This window comes from Geotrypetes seraphini, chromosome 2, assembly GCF_902459505.1.
Source record: "Geotrypetes seraphini chromosome 2, aGeoSer1.1, whole genome shotgun sequence".
Classification (NCBI taxonomy): domain Eukaryota; kingdom Metazoa; phylum Chordata; class Amphibia; order Gymnophiona; family Dermophiidae; genus Geotrypetes; species Geotrypetes seraphini.
In genome coordinates this window covers 253,949,085-253,973,425 of record NC_047085.1, presented here as the reverse complement: position 1 = coordinate 253,973,425, position 24,341 = coordinate 253,949,085, and the positions used below count along the sequence as shown (strand labels likewise).

At 46.1% G+C, this 24,341-nt stretch overlaps 1 protein-coding gene across 3 annotated transcripts in view; it reads right to left on the bottom strand.

Moving 5' to 3' along the window:
- RANGAP1 (Ran GTPase activating protein 1) overlaps positions 1-24,341 on the bottom strand; it is a 220,637-nt gene that overhangs the window by 69,751 nt on the left and 126,545 nt on the right. For all 3 annotated transcript variants that reach the window (XM_033929405.1, XM_033929406.1, XM_033929407.1), the window contains exons 10-11: positions 12,447-12,531; positions 12,160-12,322 (exon numbers count right to left, since the gene is read on the bottom strand). In XM_033929405.1, coding sequence (XP_033785296.1) covers positions 12,160-12,322; positions 12,447-12,531 — 248 coding nt within the window. The remainder of the gene's footprint in view (positions 1-12,159; positions 12,323-12,446; positions 12,532-24,341) is intronic.

Below are 24,341 nucleotides of genomic sequence, written 5' to 3'. Positions count from 1 at the left end.
ACCAGGAAAGAAGAAAACCTCAAGCAGGAGAAGTTAGGAAAGGTTTCACTAAATCTACCACACTGACCAAGGTCCTCAAATTCAAGGTCACAAACTTCCAAGACATGGGTGACTTCGTTCACCAGGCGCTACAAAGCCAAGCAGAAACCGATAGCGTGGAAGAAATGTGGTCGACTTTGAAAGACACCATACAGGAAGCGACAAACCGCTATGTTAAATTAGTAAGTAAATGGCGAAGGAACAATAAGCCACAGTGGTTCACTGCGGAGATCTCAGACCTCATCAAGGAGAAGAAAAAAAGCATTCATCTCTTACAAACAATCGGGGAAACAGGACTCTAGAGCTAACTATCTGACCAAGTCAAAAGCCATCAAAACAGCAGTTAGGGAGGCTAAATTAACATGGAGGAGTCTCTAGCGAAGAACATCCAGAAGGGAGATAAATCCTTCTTCAGGTATATCAGTGACAGAAGCAAAAACTCAGGCGGGATAGTACGTCTTAGGAAACCAGACGGAGACTATGTGGAAAAGGACTCGGAAAAAGCCCAACTGTTAAATGAATACTTCTGCTCAGTCTTCACCCGAGAGGCGCCGGGGCACGGCCCTCAGCTACAGGCAAGGGTTGACTCAGTTGACCCATTTAGTAATTTCGAGTTCATGCCCAGCAGTGTCTACGGTGAGCTGTCAAAGCTCAAGGTTAACAAGGCAATGGGGCCTGACAACCTGCACCCCAGGGTGCTCAGGGAGTTGAATGATGTCTTGGCGGAGCCGCTGTTCGCGCTCTTCAATCTCTCCCTTAGTACAGGCAGCATCCCGTTGGACTGGAAGACAGCTAACCTCATTCCACTCCACAAGAAAGGCTCAAAGATGGAGGAAGCAAACTACAGGCCAGTGAGTCTCACATCAAGTGAGCAAACTAATGGAAACTCTAATCAAATGCCAATTGGATACGATCCTGAATGAGGAGAATCTACGGGATCCCCGTCAACATGGATTTACTAAGGGGAGATCCTGCCAATCCAACCTGATCAGCTTCTTTGACTGGGTGACAGGGAAGCTGGAAGTTGGGGAGTCCCTGGACTTCGTATAAATGGACTTTAGCAAAGCATTCAATAGCGTACCACACCGCAGGTTGCTGAGTAAGATGAGTTCTATAGGATTGGGCGACACATTGACTAAATGACTAGCTTGGAGGTAGGCTTCAAAGGGTGGTGGTGAACGGCACCCCCTCCGAGATGATGGAGATGATCAGTGGAGTGCCCCAGGGCTCGGTCTTGGGCCCGATCCTATTCAATATCTTTCTAAGAGACTTGGCAGAAGGGCTCCGAGGTAAAATAACATTATTCGACGATGATGCCAAACTAATCAATGTAGTGGGCAAAAGCACAATGGACAAAAATTCAATGCCCAACAACATGATGCACGACCTACTCCTACTGGAGCGCTGGTCTAGGACCTGGCAACTCAGTTTCAACACCAAAAAATGAAAAGTTATGCACCTGGGCATCCAAAATTCATACAAGACTTATATCCTTAATGGCGAGATCCTAACAAGAACGGTAGCAGAACGAGACTTAGAGGTGATCGTCAGTGAGGACATGAAAGCTGCCAAGCAAGTGGAGCATGCTTCATCCAAGGCAAGACAAATTATGGGTTGCATACGCAGGGGTTTTATCAGCCGTAAGCCTGAAGTCATTATGCCATTGTATAGATCCATGGTGAGGCCCCACCTGGAATACTGTGTGCAATTCTGGAGGCCGCATTACCATAAGGATGTGTTGAGACTGGAGTCGGTCCAGAGAATGGCCACCCGGATGGTCTCAGGACTCAAGGATCTCCCGTACGAGGAATGGCTGGATAAGTTGAGGCTGTACTCACTCGAGGAACGCAGAGAGGGGTGACATGATCAAGACATTCAAGTATCTCACGGGCCGCATCGAGGTGGAAGAAGATATCTTCTTTTTCAAGGGTCCCGTGGCAACAAGGGGCATCCGTGGAAAATCAGGGGCGGGAAACTGCACGGGGACACCAGGAAATTCTTTTTCACTGAAAGGGTGGTTGATCGCTGGAATAGTCTTCCACTTCAGGTTATTGAGGCCAGCAGCGTGCCTGATTTTAAGGCCAAATGGGATAGACACGTGGGATCTATTCACAGAGAAAGGTAGGGGAGGATCATTGGGGTGGGCAGACTAGATGGGCCGTGGCCCTTATCTGCCGTCTATTTCTATGTTTCTATGAGGCGGAGGAAGATATCTTCTTTTTCAAGGGTCCCACGGCAACAAGAGGCGGGAAAATCAGAGGCGGGAAACTGCGCAGTGACACCAGGAAATTCTTTTTCACTGAGAGGGTGGTTGATCGCTGGAATAATCTTCCACTTCAGGTGATTGAGGCCAGCAGCTTGCCTGATTTTAAGGCCAAATGGGATCAACATTTGGGATCTATTCACAGAGGAAAGATAGGGGAGGGTCATTAGGGTGGGCAGATTGGATGGGCCGTGGCCCTTATCTGCTGTCTATTTCTATGTTCTATGTTTCTAAGTTGCTAGGGGAGTCCAGTACAAGCGAAGTAATCGAGGATTTGGAGAGATTCATCGAGGAAGCCCATCAGCAACATGTGGAAGACCCAGGGCTGAAGATCAGTACCAGAACACCAACCATGGATGAGGGCCCAAGCGATATGGAAGGAGGCACCACTACAGTTGAGGAAGAGGCTGAGGCAGAGGTTGAGGACGATCGCACACCTAGCAGAAACGAGAGCCTGCCTGGGAATGCACCACAGAAGAGAGAAGACAGGTCTACACCAAGAATACAGACTTGAGATCCCCTAAGAACCCCCGAATAAAGAAGACAGGGATCATCATTGGCGATTCCATCATACGCAACGTGGACAGCCACATCGCAGGAGGAAGGGAAGATAGACTGGTCACCTACCTGCCTGGTGCACGAGTGAAGGATGTGGCCAGCAGGATCACCACGATCATAGACAGCGCAGGAGGAGAGGACACTGCTGTGATTATCCATGTGGGAACCAACGACGTGAGCGGACGGAAGTACGACAGGGAAGAATTGAAGGGCCAACTCCCCTCACTCGGAAGAAAACTGAAGGTCAGGGAGGTGAAAGTGGCCTTCTCCCAAATACTCCCGGTACCGAGAGTGGATGGAAAGAGCTGCGAGAAATCAACGCCTGGATGAGACGATGGTGCGACGAGGAGGGTTTCGACTCCGTGCGCAACTTGGCGGCATTCTGGGGAAGAAGCAAATACTACAGAAAAGATGGCCTTCACCTCACCAAGCAAGGAGCAAGAGTCTTGGCTGAAGACATGAAGAAGACCATTGAGAAGGCTTTAAACTAAGGAACAGGGGAGAGCCGACAGTCGACAATCAGTTGATGGCCCGGGCATCAAGAGATCCAAAAGAAGGAACTACGAACAACTGCTCAGAAAAAGGGGAACAGCATGTTGTAATCAAAAGTGACAGAGAAAGAACACAAATAGATACAAAAAGGGTTGTGAAAATTAAAAAGTCCAAGAAGGTAGTACAAAGGGAGCTCAAATGTATGTACACGAATGCCAGGAGTTTGAGAAACAAAATAGGGGAACTGGAAGCACTAGCAAGACGAGAGGAACTAGATATCATTGGAATAACAGAAACACGGTGGAACGAGGAAAATGAATGGGACACAGTACTGCAGGGATACAAACTATACAGAAAGGATAGAATGGGGCAAAAAAGGGGGGGGGGGTATTGCCCTGTATGTCCAAGAAGGAGTAGAATCTATTAGTGAAGGGAAGGTGGAAGGAAAAGAGAAACTGGAGTCCCTATGGATAAAGATTCCTAGACAGAATGAAACAGATACTAAAATTGGCCTCTACTATCGACCCCCAGCACAGACAGCAGAAGCAGACACAGAAATGATAGAGGAAATCAACCATGAATGTAGAACAGGTAACGTAACAATCATGGGAGACTTCAACTTTCCGGGGATAGACTGGAGCCTGGGAGCCTCAAACTGAGGCAGGGAAACAAAGTTCCTGGAGATAATAGGGGACTGCTTCCTAGAACAAATGGTGGGAGAACCGACAAGAGGAACCGCAACCTTGGACTTAGTCCTAAATGGCATAACTGGAAGGACAACAGATGTGGAAGTCACGGTTCCGCTGGGGACGAGCGATCACAACATGATTAATTTAAAAATTGGCATCGGGAAAGGGAAATGAACCATGACACAAACTATAACCTTTAACTTCAGAAAAGGGAATTATGACAGCATAAGAACCATGGTTAAAAAACGGCTTAAGAAAAGGCCAGCCGAAATCAAAACGGTCGATCAAGCATGGTCCCTACTAAAAAATACCATCACTGAAGCGCAGAATCTCTTCATTCCGCAGATAACCAAAGAAAGGAATAATAGGAACAAAAGAGAACCAGCTTGGCTAACTAAAGGGATGAAGGATGCAGTAAGGGAAAAGAGGAACTCTTTTAAAAAATGGAAACGTGAACGAACAACGGAGGCATGGAACAGTCACAAGGTCAACCAGAAGAAGTGTCACAAGGAAGTAAAAGACACCAAAAAGGTCTTTGAGGAAAAGATAGCGCAAGAAGCCAAAAACTTCAAGCCTTTTTTAGATACATAAAGGGGAAAAAAAACAGCAAAGGAAGCAGTGGGCCCTCTCGACGACCAAGGAAGAAAAGGGTACATCAAGGAAGACAAACAGATTGCAGATAGGCTAAACTCATTCTTTGCATCTGTCTTTACCAAGGAGGACACTGCATCAATGCCCGTAACAGGGAAAGTATTCAAGGGAGGAATTGAGGAAAGCCTCACCACCGTGAATGTGGACTTGGACATGATATACTATCAGATCGACAAACTAAGAAGTGACAAATCCTCTGGACCAGATGGAATACACCAGAGAGTGCTGAAGGAACTTAAGGTAGAAATCGGAGAGCTATTACAATCCCTAGCTAATTTGTCAATTAGATCAGGGCAAATACCAGACGACTGGAAAATAGCAAATGTAATCCCAATCTTCAAAAAAGGATCGAGAGGAGAACCAGGCAACTATAGACCTGCGAGTCTTACGTCGGTGCCTGGGAAGATGATTGAAGCACTAATCAAGGATACCATAGTACAACACCTGGAAAATCACGATCTGATGAGAGCCAGTCAACACAGCTTCAGGAAGGGGAAGTCATGTTTGACGAATTTACTTCAATTTTTTGAGAAGGTGAGCAAACATATGGACAGCGGTGACCCGGTGGACATAATATACTTGGACTTCCAGAAAGCGTTTGACAAGGTTCCACACGCTAGGCTTCTGAGCAAACTACAAAGCCATGGAAAAGAAGGGGATAGACTAAAATGGACAGGCAAATGGCTGGAGAACAGATTGCAGAGGGTAAGCATAAATGGGAAGTTCTCGGACTGGGAAAAGTTGACAAGCGGTGTGCCCTAGGGCTCGGTTCTTGGGCCCATCTTATTCAATATCTTCATAAATGACCTGGAAGAGGAAACAACAAGTAATATAATCAAGTTTGCAGATGACACTAAACTATGCTGGACAGTTGGGTCACACATGGACAGCAAAGAACTCGAGAGAGATTTGAACCGGCTAGAGAAGTGGGCGGAAAAGTGGCAGATGAAATTTAATATAGAAAAATGCAAAGTGATGCACCTGGGCAGGAACAATAAGAATCATGAATATAAAATGTTAGGTGTGACATTGGGAAAGAGCGAACAAGAAAGGGACCTGGGAGTACTGATAGACAGGACCCTGAAGCCGTCGGCTCAATGTGCAGTGGCGGCAAAGAAAGCAAACAGGATGTTGGGCATGATAAAGAAGGGAATCACAAGTAGATCGGCGGATGTCATAATGCCGCTTTACAGAGCAATAGTCAGACCACACTTGGAGTACTGTATCCAACACTGGTCTCCCTACCTAAAGAAGGATATAACCCTGCTGGAGAGGATACAGAGGCGAGCCACAAAGCCAGTAAAGGGTATGGAGAATTTGAGCTACGAAGAACGCCTCGGGAAACTGGGCTTGTTCACCTTGGGGAAGAGAAGACTGCGAGGGGATATGATAGAGACTTTTAAAATAATAAAAGGATTCGACAAAATAGAGCAAGAAACACCATTATTCACGTTGTCAAATGTGACTCGGACAAGAGGTCATGGACTGAAACTGAGGGGCAAATGTCAGGAGTTTCTGTTTCACACAACGAGTGGTGGACGCTTGGAATGCTCTCCCGGAGGAAGTTGTGACGGAAACCACCATTCTGGGATTCAAGGGCACGTTGGATGCACACCTTCTTGCAAATCACATTGAGGGATACAGGTAAAACAGGGTCTTCATCAGAGAGCACCTGGCTTGGCCTCCGCGTGTGCGGGTCACCGGACTAGATGGACCTAGGGTCTGGTTCGGTGAAGGCATTTCTTATGTTCTTATTTTCTGAATCATTTAATGAATATGGACTAATTATGAATTCTAACATTCTTAAAATTTCATATAACCCAACTTAAATTCCATTATTCTACTATAATCTGTATCCATACCAAAACTATCATTAATTATATTTATCCTCCACAAGAAAATCAAATTTCATAGATGTAATATCTCAATATTGAATTATTTCAGCCTACATATTATCATATTTAATTTGAATTAGCCTATAATAAATAAAACTATATTCTTTAATACTAAATTTCTTAAGAAACCAATAAAATATCTTCTAACCCAGTTGATGAACATGCTATATAAGAATCTAACCAAAATTTCTCCCATAAAAATACTTCCCCTAAGCAAATTTTTTTTTTAGCTCCCGGATTAAGAATGTAAGAACATAGTTAAAGTTTTAAATGTGATGTGACTAGATATTTTTGCCGATACACCCAATATTCTGATAGGATCTATCCGATTCTTCCTTTTATCTTCTAAAGAATCAATCCAAACTTAGAATCTGGAATTACATATTTCTTCAGCTGTTATAAATACAGTCAATCATCCGTTAAAGAAACCGTAGTATGATGACTCCAAATCACTATCGTTATGTTAGCATCGGGATCTCAGAACTGTTTCAGAGGCATTTCCGTTTCTGGCAAATTCAAAAGCTCTCAAATATTGTCCCTGCATTCGTATCTTATACGCCCATCTTCTTGCAGCTCCTCCCCGTTCAAAACAAGGGAGGAGGAGGTGCCATGTGTCAATGGCAGTACTCATAAGCCGCCGCCCCGATCCACGCCAGGAGGAGCGACTGGGGAGCCCACAACATGTGATCCTAGAGCGACGCTCGCCCCCGCACCCACGGAGCAAGGGGCGACTTCAGCCGGGGCTCCAGTACTGCACCCCCACCTCTTCATCCCTTCAGCAGAGCCAGGTATTGGGGCAGAGTTGCTTGCATATGAGCCGCAGCTTTCGCCTAGCTTGTGGTAATTGCCAAACACTTAAATATGTTTTGACTGATACCTTGTGGTAAATGGCCTCTATAGTCACACACAGAATATTATTCTAAGATGTTGCCTCTTTCTTCCAGGTTAGTGATGCAATATAATTCCAGACTGCAGTTCCAAATCTGGAATATTCCTTATTTATTCTATACGCCATGACAACCAACTAATTTACATAAATCTTGAGCATTTTTAAAGTGTTCTAAATAGAGTTTCATCTATTAACACTTATATCCAGGACGGTTATAACAGTTAATTCAAAAAAGATTCCATCTTTCATTCCATTCAGCTTCTTTTGTGAATTTCCCAACCTTGTTTACATAAAAACATAAAAATTAGTCAAATAATAAGTAATTAGAAGTTAATGACATTAGAACCCCCTCTTTTTTCATGAAGCCATTGGTTGTTCACATGCATCCAAAAAGACCCTTAAGTTTTCAGGATCTTCAAAACTCACTGTCTTATTGGCATATGTAACCTTCATTATAGCCGGGTATAGCAAACCATATCTTGCTCTTATACTTCTCATTTGTGGTCGCAATTCTAATAGTTTTTTCCTTTTTTCTGCGGTGACCTTAGCGAAATCCGGCACTATGTGAATTTTTGAATCTTGACATTTCAAATTTCTATTTTCTTTTGCAAGCTGTATAATGTCCATGACTTGCTGATGCCTTAAAAGTTTAAAAATAATTGGATGTGGCCCCAGTATTTTAGCTGTTTTCCTTGAAGGGATCCTGTGAGCCCTCTCAATTTCCAATGGATATTTTGTCTTGAGAGGCAGGATCTTCGGGAGAAAGTTTTCAAGGAAGGAGATTGTATCCCTCCGGGAGCCCAATTATTCTTAAATTGTTCCTTTTTCCTCTGTTAATACAATCTTCAAGATCCCTTGAGAGAGTATCTACTTTCTCTCTCTATGATTTACATATCTGTATTTCAGTTTCATTTGCAGCTGTTCTTTTTTCAATATGATCTAATTTAACTTCAATCTTCTCCATACGTATTGTGAGATGTAAAACTTAATCTTTCAGTTCCTGCAGCTTTTGAGCATTGTCTGAGACAATTTCTTTAATTAGTTTCAGCTCTGAAATAATGTCTCCATTATCTTCTTTGGGCAACGGCACTTTTGAAGGAGTCGCTGGTTCTGTCTTTGATCTTTGTGTGCTCCCAAACTTGTGCCAGCCATCTCATTCTTCTGCTGCTTACTCGTTACCATTTTTTAAACTACTCTCCCGATTTTCATTAAAATAAAAACTAATTCAACAGCTTAAAACTTCTTTCAAAAGCCTGTTACTATAGAGCTCAGTCTTCACCCGACCATCCGGCTGCTACTCCAAACCACACCCCGTTACTTACAAGTATTATCACCTAGGGCACATAGCATATTTTGAAGACTATTGAACACTAAAACATGACTACAAAGTCGGAATATATTAATGAATTGTCTGCTATGGTGGGGGGACAAAAAGAGGAGAGAAGGTTCTTACTGATATGAGAAAACAGGGATGGCTCGAGGCCATAGGCCAAGAAGGTATTAGGTTAGTAAAGGCGGGTATTTTACCTGTTATTAAAGTCTGCAGCATTCAGCAATGATGGCACGATACAATATGCGGGTTGTTGAAGTAAATATTTTATTTACAGCCGAGTTGAGTTAAGTGGTATTTTTGCAGAGGAAGCATGGGGTGTTTTATTTAACAATTGGGATCACACTCTTAGTTAACTTTGGGAATGACTGTTTCTCATAATGTTTTTCTGTGATTTGGTTTCTGAAGTTTGATATTTCCTTTTGTGACCCTGAATAAAAACTATTCCAATTAAACAGAGAAAATATTTTTTTCAGTCAATGCATAATTATACTCTGGAATTTGTTGCCAGAGGATGCCACCCCTCTTTTGCATGCCCCCTGGGCACTATTCCAGCACAAATTTGGAATGAACTGGGAGTATTTATGCCTCAGGACGCCATCCCAAACTAGCAGTTTTAAAGGAGTTGGAGAACTTGTGTGTGTGCGGGGGGGGGGGGGGGGGGGGGAAATCGGGAAAAATCCAAGATGGCCACCGCCAGTGTTCTGTCACCAAAAATGGGCTTAAAACACCTGAGGAGGGGCCAACAAATTCTCAAAATAGGCTTTCTGGGGAAGGGGACTAAGGACCTAACAGAAATAGTCACAAAAAACAGCTTTATCAGACCCCTCCCCGATTTTCCCCATAGGCTATCACAGCCTGTACTTATAGACCATGTGCTGGGAAAAAGTGCTTCAGCTCCCTGAAAATGTAGCAGGATCAAGAGAGATCACTGCCTTAAGCCTCTGACCATTTCTTCCACCGAGATCTTCAGGCTGCCAGTTGAACCAAATCTCCTGATCCTCAACCCCCTCCCCCCGACCAACCCAAAAAGGGATGGGGGAAGGTGAATATGCAGTTGATACTCCAAGCCCCCGACCGACTGCAACAAATGTCAACAGCATGCAATCCAGAAATCCTCAGCAGGTTGGCTGAAGCAGGTAGTCTAGGGATCAGCCTGCTAGCTACAGACTGAGAAGTCTGCCCCTCTCCGACCAGGCCTAGTAGCCTCCTTGATCTGGGCCACTTGCCCCAGGGAAAGCCACGAAAAAAACTGCATACTACCGTAAAAATAAACAGAGCAGATCACAAAGACACCCTCTGGCTCACTTGTAGAAGATAGAGCTGAAGGGGCAGCATAGCCTGAGAAGGGGAGGAGCTGAACAGTTTTGTGTTTGGCATCTTCTGCAATCCAGCTTTCAAGCTGAAATACAAAACCTCTGGTACAGAATACAATCCCTATTGCACTGAAAAAGCTGTTAGCGTAGCTGTGTTTTAAATAAAAAGGTTTGGAAGGAGAGAGAGAAATCAATATAGTGGTGTTCTCCATGGTATTTTGACTGATTTCTTAGTCTACTGCTGAATTTTTTTCCTGATGTTGAACAGGAAGGAGAAGCTGCAAGCTCCTACCAGCTTGCGCTTGCTATAGACCCCCATTTTGCAGCAGGTGAAGATCACTAGTTTTGATCAACCCTTACCTGGGGGTACTCCAATTGGTCTGGCTATGAGGAATAGCCCTGGTCTAGGAAGTAATGTATCATTTAGTCCTACAGTGAGAGCTAGTGATTGCAGAGATTTATATAGCTATGGAACCTCTTAGCATTGCCAAGCACAGCTAGGAGCAAGTGTTAGTCACTGTTACAATCAACAAAGGAGCTATTTTAGTGGCACCAGAACACCATTCCCAGAGACTATAGAAGGAAGTCAGATACATCTTTGACTTCCCCAGTTAAACCTGTAGAAGTTATACTAGAAGCAATATGACCTGCCCTTGAACCTTTGAATAAGGTATGTTCTAGAATCATCCCTTCAGTTAACTGGAATTCTCCAAGAACAAAGAAGGTGGAAGAACGTTGTTCTTTCTAGACTACTAAGATGTAAGAGTTGGAAATTTAATTCAATAAGCTTAACAGGTCCAAGCATCTTTTGGTCAGGATAGATTGCTCCTTCACTGCTTATTCCTAGACATAAGCAGCGTGAAATCTCGCTATCTTTGGGATCCTATCAGGTACATGAGAGCTCGACCAAACATTATGGCAAATAGGATACTAGACCTTGATGGACCCAGTATGGTAGTTATGTTCCTATAAGAAGCTGCAGCCAAGAGTGGACAGGGACAGAAAGAGAACTAGGTTAAAAAGAACAAGAAATTGAATTTAAATGTTGTTCAGGAGCTTGTGTGTGGTCTTGAAAGCTATTGTTATTTATATGTTTGTATATTGAATTGTAATTAGTGCCATAGTGATCTTGGGGGAAACCAGAGTCTTAGATTGTAAAATGTTTTTTTTTCTATAAATGAGTTGTGAAAGGAAAAGACAGAATATAAGGTAGGCATACAATAGGTCAGGCACAGCAAAAGCATTAAAAAATAAAAAGACATTACAAATTTCAGGTCACTATTTTAAATGTGAACAAGTAGAAAAATATAGCTTTATGCCAAAAATGATACTGAATAAGATTGGAAATGATTTTTTAAATGTCATAAAACTGGGAGCCATGATCATCTTACAGATTTTATGCACGTCTTGATAGGATGTGAGACAATATGAAATTAGATGTCCTTGGTATAATACACTACTTGAAGCAACTAGCAGCAAATAAAATTCACTAATTACAATTCAATATACAAACATATAAATAACAATAGCTTTCAAGACCACACACAAGCTCCTGAACAGCATTTAAGAAAAAAAAACATTTTACAACCTAAGACTCTGGTTTCCCCCAAGATCACTATGGCTACTAGAACTGCACTATAGCTGTTTCCAGTCCATAGCCCTGTGTTTGCCCACCATAGTCCACATTCTGCTAAAGTATGATAGCACAGGGAGCTGGTTGAACTGACAATGGGACTGCATATCTTATTAAAAATCACCACTAAGGATGGTAGCAATGGATGTTTAGTGGTTTAGGTGAAATGAGCTGGTTGGTCTCTGTTCAATTTGTGGATAGACTGAAATCTCAATGACAGAGGTGGTCTTTTCAGAGCAAAGTTAAGGCACAAGGATAGGACACAAAGAAAAAGCTGATGCTGTTCTGTACATGGACAGAGTACATCAGGTACCAGAATGTCAACCTAGTGCCCTACACCAAACAATAGATTATTGAAGTTTATAAAACCCCCAACCACCACCCTCAAACAGCCCTACCCTTACATGAGAATGCAGGATTTTCTGAGATGGTGAATCAGACTCTTTCTTTGCTTTAATTTCTTCCTCTTGCTCTTCCACTTCATCATCCTCTTGCTCCTCCTCTTCGTCATCGTCATCATCATCGTCATCATCTTCATCATCATCCTCTTCTTCCTCCTCATCATCACTACAAATTGGTTAATGACAGATTAGAGATATAAAATAGCAAAGTGTATTTCAAAAGGTAACAGAAAAATAAAACATGCAAACCCCCAAACCCAATCTACATGCAGTGTCACTCCTTTTCCTACCTTAGAGGCCCCAGGACATTAGCCATGTTAAAACCATCTAAAATCTCTTGGACTTGGTCACAACCTTCCTCACCCAAGCAGTTCCCTGGAAGAAAAAGCAGGGAAACATGGTTAAAGATTTCTTTACCATCCCACTATCACCTGAACCCTCAGATAATCTACAGTTGATGTGCTGTACCTGCAATAGCCTAACTACAGCATAGGTTGAATAACCTAAATACGGCCTTTATTTCACTTACTAATACAACTGTTGCTCCTGTGCAACGAGGGTCATATAGCACGCTCACCACTATCTTAAAGACAACAAAAAAGCTTAAGGATGGAAACTGAACAAGGAACAATACTGGATAATTTACAAAACTGCCTTTTTCACGGTCATCACTGCAAGATTGCAATGAACAATTAAGGTTACTATATAGGTAACTAATAGCCCATTTTCTAGAACAGTATGCTGCAAATTTTTAAAGCTGCGGCACACTAAATGCGGGGCAGCGGCTGGATGGCATCTGAAAGTATGTGACATTATCACATATACATGTGTGGATGTGCTCTATCCATGGCCCTGCGACTCCTATTGCTATTGATGGTGGGGTTCTGGAGAGGGTAAGATGTGGATAGCAGGAGAGGTACCAGCACTGGCTGACTGCTTATAGGACATGCCTCTCGCCACGAGAAGCACATCCTGTAAGCAGTTAGCCAGTGCCTCTCCTCCTCAGGTGTCTCATAGATAAAAATGCCAGTAATGAAGACCTTTCTAATTTCAGACCTATAGCTAATTTACCATTTTTGGCAAAAATAACAGAGAAGGTAGTTTTCAATCAAATCTCAGATTTTGTAGAAAAAACCAATGCCCTACACCCTAACCAAACTGGCTTTAGACATCATCACAATACTGAACACTCATTAATTGGTATGACTACCTCTATCCAATATTTTTTAGATCACCATTAATCAACACTATTAATTTCTATTGATCTTTCCACCGCCTTCGATACAATTGACCATCGACTCCTTCTTGATAGACTCCATTCTATTGGTATCTCTGACCAAGTCTTTTCTTGGTTTACATCCTATTTAACTGACCGTACATCTACCGTCTTCTTTAAAGACTCGCTATCAAAATTTTCATCAACTACTTATGGGGTTCCCCAAGGGTCTATTCTTTCTCTATTATTATTTAATATCTTTCTTGCCCCTCTAGTCACTTTATGTCAATCCGTAGGTTTTCAAGTTTTTGCGTATGCAGATGATATCCAACTGCTGCATCCTATAGATACTAATAAAAAATCGGATATTCAAGAGATCGATGAAAAATTAGATCTAATACATAATTGGTTAAAAACAAATAAACTTGCACTTAACATCAAAAAAACCAACGTGATGTTTTTTCCTTGGAAAGAAAATCTTGAACTCGTTGCTCCTATTACGATAAAAAATGTCCCCCTTCAAATAGTTAAAAATACAAAAATTCTAGGAGTCACTTTTGATAATAAACTAAATTTTCACGACCACATCAGTAATATTGTTAAATCTACTTTTTATAGATTACGCAGGATTCGATCTATTTCAAAATTCTTATGCCCGAAATCACTAAATATTCTTATCCATTCTCTGGTGATTTCAAAAATAGATTACTGTAACTCTCTTTTTAAAGGAATATCATTAAACGAAATTAAACGTCTTCAAATTATCCAAAATATCTCCATTAAACTCATAACCAAATCAAGAAAATTTGACCACGTTACACCACTTCTGAAAAATGCGCATTGGCTCCCAGTCATTCACCGGATAACATACAAACTCTGTTTACTTACCTTTAAAACTCTTTTATACAAAACCCCAGCATTTATATATAAATCATTAATTCCGTATCATCTATCTAGAACATTAAGATCCAATGAGCAACATCTTTTAACCATTCCATCACTTAAAATCATTAATACTAGACGGCAATTCATCTTCTCTGTGACCGCCCCACAGATGTGGAATTCCCTCCCAATTTATTTACGTATGAAGCAGGACCTCGGAAAATTTAAAAGTAATTTAAAAACCTTTCTTTTTAAAGATGCTTTTAGTAACCCTTAGGCCACAGATTACATATTATTAAACTATGTTTTAATTTGTCTTCCTATTATACTTTTCCTATGTATTGCTTTACTATTCCTTTTTTTTTTTTAATATAATTTTTATTGTAAAAGCAGTCAAATACACACAACCGTGGTCTGGCAGACGACCACATAACAGATATAACAACAAAGCAAAACAGTAGGAAATACAGAAGCTTCATAGCAGAGGAGGTGTATTCATAACGTCCGTCATGAAGGAACATACAATCGATGGAATGAAAAGCACAGTTACTTACCGTAACAGGTGTTATCCAGGGACAGCAGGCAGATATTCTTAACACATGGGTGACGTCACCGACGGAGCCCTCGGTACGGACCTTTTTAACTAGAAGTTTCTAGTTGGCCGCACCGCGCGTGCGCGAGTGCCTTCCCGCCCGACGGAGGAGTGCGTGGTCCCCAGTTAGTATAAGCCAGCTAAGAAGCCAACCCGGGGAGGTGGGTGGGACGTAAGAATATCTGCCTGCTGTCCCTGGATAACACCTGTTACGGTAAGTAACTGTGCTTTATCCCAGGACAAGCAGGCAGCATATTCTTAACACATGGGTGACCTCCAAGCTAACAAAGAGGGAGGTGGGATGGTTGGCCATTAGGAAAATAAATTTTGTAACACAGATTGGCCGAAGTGTCCATCCCGTCTGGAGAATGCATCCAGACAGTAGTGAGTAGTGAACGTGTGAACTGAGGACCAAGTGGCCGCCTTGCAGATTTCCTCGATGGGCGTGGAGCGGAGGAAAGCTACAGAAGCAGCCATAGCTCGGACCCTGTGGGCCGTGACAGTTCCTTCCAGTGAGAGACCGGCCCGAGCGTAGCAGAAAGCGATACAGGCAGCAAGCCAATTGGAAAGTGTCCGTTTGGAGACAGGACGACCCAAACGGTTGGGATCGAAAGACAAAAATAGCTGAGGGGATGTTCGGTGAGCCCTGGTACGATCAAGATAGTAAGCAAGGGCACGCTTACAATCCAGCGTGTGCAACGCCTGTTCCCCAGGATGCGAGTGAGGCTTAGGGAAGAAGACGGGCAGCACAATGGACTGGTTAAGGTGAAAAGCCGAGACCACCTTGGGAAGGAATTTAGGGTGGGTACGCAGAACAACCTTGTCATGGTGAAAAACAGTGAAAGGTGGGTCGGCAACCAGTGCATGCAGTTCGCTAACCCTCCTGGCAGAGGTGATGGCAATTAGGAAAAGCACCTTCCAGGTAAGAAGCCTGAGCGAAGTTGTGGCAAGAGGCTCAAACGGAGGTTTCATGAGGGCTGAGAGAACCACATTCAGGTCCCAGACGACAGGAGGAGGTTTGAGAGGCGGTTTGATATTGAAGAGCCCTCTCATAAATCTGGAAACCAGAGGATGAGCCGTGAGGGGTTTTCCGAGAATAGGCTCATGAAACGCAGTGATGGCACTGAGGTGGACTCTGATGGAGGTAGTTTTGAGGCCAGCATTGGACAGTGAGAGCAAATATTCCAAGACAGTTTCCACCGCTAAGGAGGTGGGTTCCTGATGATGCCGGAGACACCACGAGGAGAATCTGGTCCACTTCTGATGGTAACATTGGAGGGTGGTCGGTTTCCTGGAGGCGTCCAAAATGAGGCGGACCGGTTGAGATAGATTCTCCGGAGAGGTCAGCCCGAGAGAAACCAAGCTGTCAGGTGGAGCGAAGACAGATTGGGATGCAGTAGAGACTGATGCTGCTGCGTAAGTAGAGTAGGAAACACAGGAAGTAGAATGGGTTCCCTGGAGCTGAGCTGGAGCAGGAGTGAGAACCAGTGTTGGCGAGGCCACCGAGGTGCGATAAGAATCATGGTGGCGTGATCCTTGCGGAGTTTGGACAAGGTCCGCAACATCAGAGGAAGTGGAGGGAAGGCATACAGGAACCGATCCCTCCAATCGAGCAGGAATGCATCCGGAGCCAGTCGGTGAGGAGAGAAGAGTCTGGAACAGAATTGGGGCAGCTGATGATTGTGAGGTGCTGCAAAGAGGTCCACCTGCGGAGTGCCCCATCGAGCAAAGATGGATAGCAGAGTCGGAGGGTCCAACGTCCACTCGTGAGGTTGAAGGATGCGGCTGAGATTGTCGGCCAGAGAGTTCTGTTCGCCCTGGATATAGACCGCCCTGAGAAAGAGATTGCGGTCCGTGGCCCAGGTCCAGATGCGCAGAGCCTCCAAACAAAGGGGGCGAGATCCGGTGCCGCCTTGCTTGTTTATGTAGTACATGGCGACTTGATTGTCTGTGCACAGGAGGAGGACTTGAGGGCAGAGAAGATGTTGGAAAGCCTTGAGGGCGTAGAACATGGCTCTGAGTTCCAGGAAATTGATGTGATGACGACGCTCCTGTGGGGTCCAAAGTCCCTGGGTGCGTAGATCTCCCAGGTGAGCTCCCCACGCGTAGGGGGACGCATCTGTGGTGATGATCATAGAGTGGGGGGGCAGATGAAAAAGTAGACCCCTGGAAAGATTTGAGGAGTTCAACCACCATTGGAGAGATTGCTGAAGAGATGATGTCACAGAGATGGGATGAGAAAGAAGATCCGTAGTCTGTGACCATTGGTTGGCGAGAGTCCACTGAGGCGTACGAAGGTGGAGACGTGCCAGAGGAAGGACATGCACCGTCGAGGCCATATGACCCAGGAGGACCATCATCTGTCGGGCAGGAATGGAGGGATGCATGAGCACCTGACGGCAGAGATGGAGGAGGGTCCGCTGGCGATCGGAGGGGAGAAAAGCCCTCATGAGCGTGGTGTCCAGAACTGCTCCAATGAATTGAAGTCGCTGGGTGGGAAGCAGATGCGACTTGGGGTAGTTGATCTCGAACCCCAGGAGGTGGAGGAGAGAGATGGTGTGATGAGTAGCTTGTAGCGCGAGTTGAGAAGAAGGTGCTTTCACCAACCAATCGTCCAAGTAGGGGAACACCTGGAGGTTGTGAGACCTGAGGAAGGCCGCTACCACTATAAGGCACTTGGTGAAGACCCTGGGTGAGGAGGCGAGGCCGAACGGTAGCACCTTGTACTGATAGTGGTGGTGCAGTACCTGGAACCGCAGGTAGCGGCGAGAACTCTGATTGATGGAGATGTGAGTGTAGGCCTCTTTGAGGTCCAGGGAACATAGCCAGTCGTGTTGAGAGAGAAGAGGGTAAAGCGTGGCAAGGGAGAGCATTCTGAACTTCTCCTTGACCAGACACTTGTTGAGGTCCCTGAGATCGAGAATGGGACGGAGGTCTCCCGTCTTCTTGGGTACCAGGAAGTAGCGGGAGTAGAATCCCTGACCCCTTTGATCTGGAGGTACTTCTTCGATGGCATTGAGAAGGAGGAGGGATTGAACCTCCCTCAGGAGGAGGGGGGTTTGAGATGAGTGTGAAGCAGACTCTACGGGAAGGTTGTCTGGTGGAAGAGTCTGGAAGTTGAGAGAGTAGCCGTGGCGGATGATGTTGAGGACCCACTGGTCCGACGTGATGACTTCCCAACGGCTGGAGAAAATGGTGAGACGACCCCCGATAGGCTGTGGAAGAGGCAGCGAGGGAGGATGACTGGCTATGCCCTGGAGAGAAGAGTCAAAAGGGCTGAGACTGTTTAGCAGGCTGAGGCGGCTTAGAGGGTTGAGTGGCCTGAGATCGAGCCTGGGCATGGTGCTGCTGTTGACGAGGTCGCCGAGATTGTTGGGGGGGCGGATTGAGTGGCCTGGCTGAGAACCTCCGCTGGTAAGATGATTGAGGCCGATAGGGTCGAGCAGGCGGAGCCTTCTTTTTTGGCTTGATCAAGGTGTCCCACCTGGTCTCATGGGCCGAGAGTTTCTGGGTGGTGGAATCCAGGGACTCTCCAAAGAGTTCATCCCCGAGACAGGGGGCGTTGGCCAAACGATCCTGGTGGTTGATGTCCAGGTCGGAGACTCTGAGCCAGGCTAGTCGACGCATGGCTACGGCCATGGCAGAGGCCCGAGAGGTGAGCTCGAAGGAGTCGTATATTGAGCGGACCATGTATTTTCGCATCTGGAGAAGACCAGAGATGTGTTGTTGGAAGAGCGGGACCTTGCGCTCAGGAAGGTACTTCTGAAGGGTAGACAGTTGTTGGACCAAATGTTTTAGGTAGAAAGAAAAATGGAAGGAATAGTTGTTTGCCCTGTTGGCCAGCATGGCATTTTGGTAAAGCCTCTTGCCAAATTTGTCCATGGTCTTACCTTCTCTGCCAGGAGGGGTAGAGGCATAGACACTGGATCCCTGAGTTTTTTTCAAAGTGGATTCCACTAAAAGGGACTCATGGGGCAATTGAGATTTGTCAAATCCAGGTATAGGGATGACCCGGTAAAGGTTGTCCAGCTTACGGGGGGCTCCCGGTACCGTGAGGGGAGTTTCCAAGTTCTTGTAGAACGTTTCCCGTAGGATGTCATGTACGGGAAGCTTGAGGAACTCCTTAGGAGGTTGCTCAAAGTCTAAAGCCTCTAAAAAGGCTTGAGACTTTTTCGAGTCAGATTCTAGTGGAAGGGACAGGGCAGCAGACATTTCTCTCAGAAATTTAGTGAATGAGGACTGCTCTGGTTTAGAGGTGGCATCGGGTGCCGATGGTTCCTCATCAGATGAGGAGGGATCCTCCTCGGTACCGAGGGGAGTCTCCTCCCACAAATCAGGGTCTCTGACCTCTGGTGCATGTCGAGACACCGGGGTGGAGGGCGCGGTGTGGCGAGTCTTGGACAAAGACTTACCAGAGCGCACTGAAACGGTACCAGGGGAGGACGATCGGCGTCGTTCTCGGTCCCGAGAAGAGTGCCGTACCGCCTGGTGCCGAGGAGGATCCACAGTGGTCTGAGAATGAACCACCGGATCGGCGTGAAGTTGTTGAGCCGAAAGGATCGGCATAGAAGTGTTTGCCGGTACCGAAGGAGTGGACACCGGGGGCTCGGTGCGGGGCTCGGGCCGGTCTGGTACCGGGAGGAGCGGTGCCAGGATAGAGGGTAACAGTTGTTCAAGTTGTTTCTTCAACTGTTCCTGAAGCTGAGCTTGTAGAATGACCGAGATACGGTCATCTAGGGGTGGCATCGGAACCGCTTTCTTTTTCTTCGGTTCCTTGGATGCCGCTCCACGCCCCGGCGATGAGGAGGCCGATGACGAGGCACTCACCGATATCGGGGCGGAGCGTTTGCGGGACCGGTGCGATGCCGGTAGGGACGGTGTCGCCACCGTAGCTGGAGGGCGCTCGAGGGAAGAGGAAGGCTTCTTAGCCGGCTTACCTGGCGCTAGCGGCGCCGATGCGGGGTCGGTCGGTGTCGAGGTCGACGGTGCCGATTTTTGAGGTACCGCCGTTGAAGGTGAGGAGTCCATCGCCGACTCGGTGCCGAAGAGAAGAGTTTGTTGGATTCTTCGGTTTTTAAGTGTTCGTTTTTGCAGAGTGGCACAGCGGGTGCAGGAGTCCGCCCGATGCTCCGGACCCAGACACTGCAAACACCAATTGTGTGGGTCAGATACGGAGATCGGGCGTGCACACCGCTGGCACTTCTTAAAACCGACCTGCGGGGGCATGAAGGGGAAGATAGCCTCCGCAAAATCGAAGTCCGAGGCCTGTATAATGGCAACAGGCCCCGCCGGGGCAAAAACGAAAGGAAAAGGAAAAAATGAAAGTTTTTTTTTTTTTTTTGCAAATCAAAGAAAAATAAACCCGAAGGTAAAGAGAGAAAAAATTAGGAAAAAAAAACGCGAGCGGGAAGGCGAAAAAGTGATTTCAACGGCCGTTGAAAAAATACACGCGTCTTCTTCGCTCCGCGGAAACGAAGAAACTGGGGACCACGCACTCCTCCGTCGGGCGGGAAGGCACTCGCGCACGCGCGGTGCGGCCAACTAGAAACTTCTAGTTAAAAGGTCCGTACCGAGGGCTCCGTCGGTGACGTCACCCATGTGTTAAGAATATGCTGCCTGCTTGTCCTGGGATAAAGGAAGAATCTCGTCAAAGTGAGTCTCAAAAGGCGCCCCCGAAAGGACCCTCCTCAAGATCATAAAGACTGCAAAAACATTTTTGTAATCATTAGAAACCCCTCACTCACCCAGCCATCCAACAGATATAACTATCCAGCACAAACAATCCACACATTTCACAACAGCCACCCTCCTAGCACTCCACAGACATACCACAATCAACCGATCTCGAGAGTCGCGGGCAAGTAGGCCAAAGCAGGCCCCAATCAAGGAGCCGCCCATACCTAAAAAGGGGACCATATTTAAGGCAGGGCTCTGGGAGCTGCGGAGTCAGCCGCAACTTGAAATGCTCTCCACAGGGAAACATATACTACCCTATCACGTCCAATAGATGCCGTATGGGATTGAACTTCAAAAGCAGCGAGCTCCCGCATGCGGTGGAGCCATTGGGTGAAGGATGCGGACTCAGGCCCCACCCAATGTAAAAGCAACAGCTTCTTCACCATTAAGAGTGCAGTGTACAAAAATTTCTGATACGGTTTGGTAAAGCCTGCGGCGGATACGTCCTCCATGTCACCCAACAATAAGAGGCCATAAGACCGGGGAATGGTCCGGCCGATGATGCCCTCAAGAAAAGGGAGAACCTGGAGCCATAGGGCTGCATGAGGGCACTCCAAAAACATGTGCAGTAGGGTGCCCCTCACTCTCTTACAATGAGAGCAAATGTCATCATCCCATAAACCCATGGCATGTCCCCGAGCCCTAGAGATGTTAAGTCCGATGTAATATCTTAAATTGCATTTCCCTAAGGTCCATTGATCCCGTGAATTGAATAAGGTTAGTAAAAAGTTCCAGAAATTGAGTCTCGGTGTAATCAAGAGCTAAATCTCGAGACCACAGGGCCACAATCCTAGGCAGATAAGAGGGGGGAAGCGCATTTTTGAGTAGCCTGTACCAAGTGGATAAAGTATTTGTCTGAAAAGGTAAGAGTGCCAAGTAAGAGTCCAATTTTCCCAGTGCCCAGGTCTCTCCCCACTTTCGATTAAGGGAAAAATAGTAATGTCTGACTTGCAAGTATGCCCAGAAATGCGAAGCCGGGAGATCCCATCGGGTCTGGAGGAGTGAAATCGCGGGGAAAGTCCCCGAGGTTTCATCAGAGAGATGTCGCAAGCTGACACAGCCCCGGGAGTCCCACAATTGAAACCCCGTGGTACCCATCCCCGGGAGGAAGTCTACGTTACCCACTAGGGGCAAGAAAGGAGAAGCCTGTGGGGCCCGCCCCTGCTCCTTCCGCCACCACCACCACGCCCGGCGCAGCGGTTTCAGGAGAGGGAATCGGGAATCCACCCCCGAGAGAGACCGGGGGGACAAATGCAATAAAGATAAGATACAAAGGAATGAGGAGCGCACCACGCCTGGATCCATCCCGATGGTGAATACCTATAGTGGCCAGAGATACCCTCATGGACAAAGCGCATTAGGGAAGCAACGTTGTACCTGCGAATATCAGGAAGATTTAGGCCTCCTTGCCCAGAGTCTAGGGATAAAGTAGCAAAACTGATGCGAGCCCGTCTTTTGCGCCACAGGAAAGAGAGAAGAATAGACCGAAAGACTTGGACATCCTTGTTCAGGATCCAAAACGGAATCGTTTGAAGCGGATATAAAAGCTTCGGCAGGAGTACCATTTTGAATAACGCCGCACGGCCCCACAGGGAGAGGGGTAAATCCTTCCACTTCTCACATAGAGCACGGATAGCCTCAATATGATGGAGAACATTGTATTGATAAAGTAGATGAGATTGGGTGCTCAAATAAACGCCAAGGTATCGCATGGGTTTCCGAACAGGCAGAATCGGTAAAGCGTCATGCCATTGCTCATGTCTATGAGAAGCCAGAGGCAGGAGTTCCGATTTGGCACAATTAACCCTAAGTCCCGAGACTTTCCCAAAATCTTGAACAAGAGAAAGAGCCTCCGGTAAGTGTGATGGTGCGTTTTCCAAATATAACAGAATATCGTCCGCAAATAGATTGATGCGACTTTCCTTGGCTCCAACCTTAATACCGAGAAGCGAAGGATGAGATCGAATCTTAACCGCTAAGGGTTCAATAGCCAGAAGAAAAAGTAGCTCGTGCAAGCGGAAAAGAGGAAGTAAGTTGTCCATTAATAAAAAGCTTAGCCTGAGGCAAAAAATAAAGACCACGCACCCAGTCCACAAACATGCCTTCCAACCCATAGTGCCCCATAACCCAGAAGAGGTATGACCAAGTTATGCTATCAAACGCCTTCTCCATATCGAGGCCCACTATAGCCGCCTGGTTATTTCCCCCTCTGCGAGAGTAAATGGCCATCAAAGCTCTCGTGAGATTCATGGAGGCATATCTGCCAGGCACGAAGCCCACCTGATCTTCATGGATAAGGAGGTGGAGATAGACGTTCAGGCGTTTAGCAAGTAACGCAGCTAGCAATTTTGCGTCTTGATTAAGTAGCGATATGGGCCTATAAGAGCCCACCTGGGACGGGTCCTTGCCCGGCTTGAGTAACAAAACTACATGTGCCAGATTGTAGCGGTCCACACCTTTTTGGGAGTGCAAGGAATTAAAAGCAGCCGCCAGAGGGTCAGATATAACGTCAGACAGAATCTTGTAGTATTCCGGTCCGTAACCATCCGGCCCGGGTGATTTAGTCAATTTAAGGTCTTTAATACCCAATTCCACCTCAAGACGAGTTATGGGAGCATTCAGAGCCTGAACTTGAGTCGGTTGGAGCCGGGGAAGGACGATATCACCGAAAAAGCGGTCTCTATCCGCGTTCGTCGAGGGTCGCTCAGCATATAGATCTTTGTAATACGATACAAATTGATGATGTATGTGTGCTTCAGTCGTATGTGTGTGACCCTGCGTGTCGGTAATAGCGGTGATGACTTGTCGCTTACGATAGGGGCGGACCAAGCGCGCCATCAGCCTCCCAGCTCTTCCCCCCACCGATGTAAATTATAACGACGAAAATACAGATCCCTCTCCGCTCGCCCTGAGAGAATCGTATCTATTTGCTGTCTAAGTGTACGTATGCGGATACGATCAGCCTCCTGCTGAGTCCCCTGGTGGCGCCTCCGCAGCTGTTGGAACTCGCCCGATAGCAACAGCAGTTCCTCTTCCAATTTCTTTTTCCTTCCCGCGACATACGCGATAACGAAACCCCGTAATACTGCCTTGGAGGCCTCCCAGAACAGCCCAGGATCAATGTCAGGATCAGAATTGGTATTGTAGTAGTCCAGCCATTTTTCCCTAAGGTATCTACGAAAACCAAGATCTTTAAAGAGGTATCCCGGGAAACGCCACGTCCGAGCCGAAGAGTCAGCTGTAATTTGAAGAGAGAGCGTCACAGGGGAGTGATCGGAAAGAGGAACGTCCTCTATCTCCACAGCACAAACAATGGGCAGCAGCGTGGGAGAGAGCAAGAAGTAGTCAAGACGAGTGTAAAGATTGTGAGGATTGGAATAAAACGTATAGGTACGCTCCGTAGGGTGGAAGAGGCGCCAAATATCTAATACTCCTAACTGCGTGGTCAAAAAGTTAACTCCTTTACCCAGGTGGTCCTTAGGGAAGCGTTTAGCGGGCGCACAATCTTGGGAAGGATCCATTGTTATGTTAAAGTCGCCCCCCATGAGGATTTGGTAACCCGGGTACTGTGTCAGCCGCGACATCAACCCCGAGAAGAAACAGTGATTATATATGTTAGGAGCATATACATTACAAAATAAGTATTGCCTTCCCCAGAGCTCACCCAGCACTATGATATATCGGCCCTCTTTATCCTGGATAACCTTATGCAATTGAAACGGGAGTTGTTTATGGACCAAAATGGCTACCCCCCTCTGA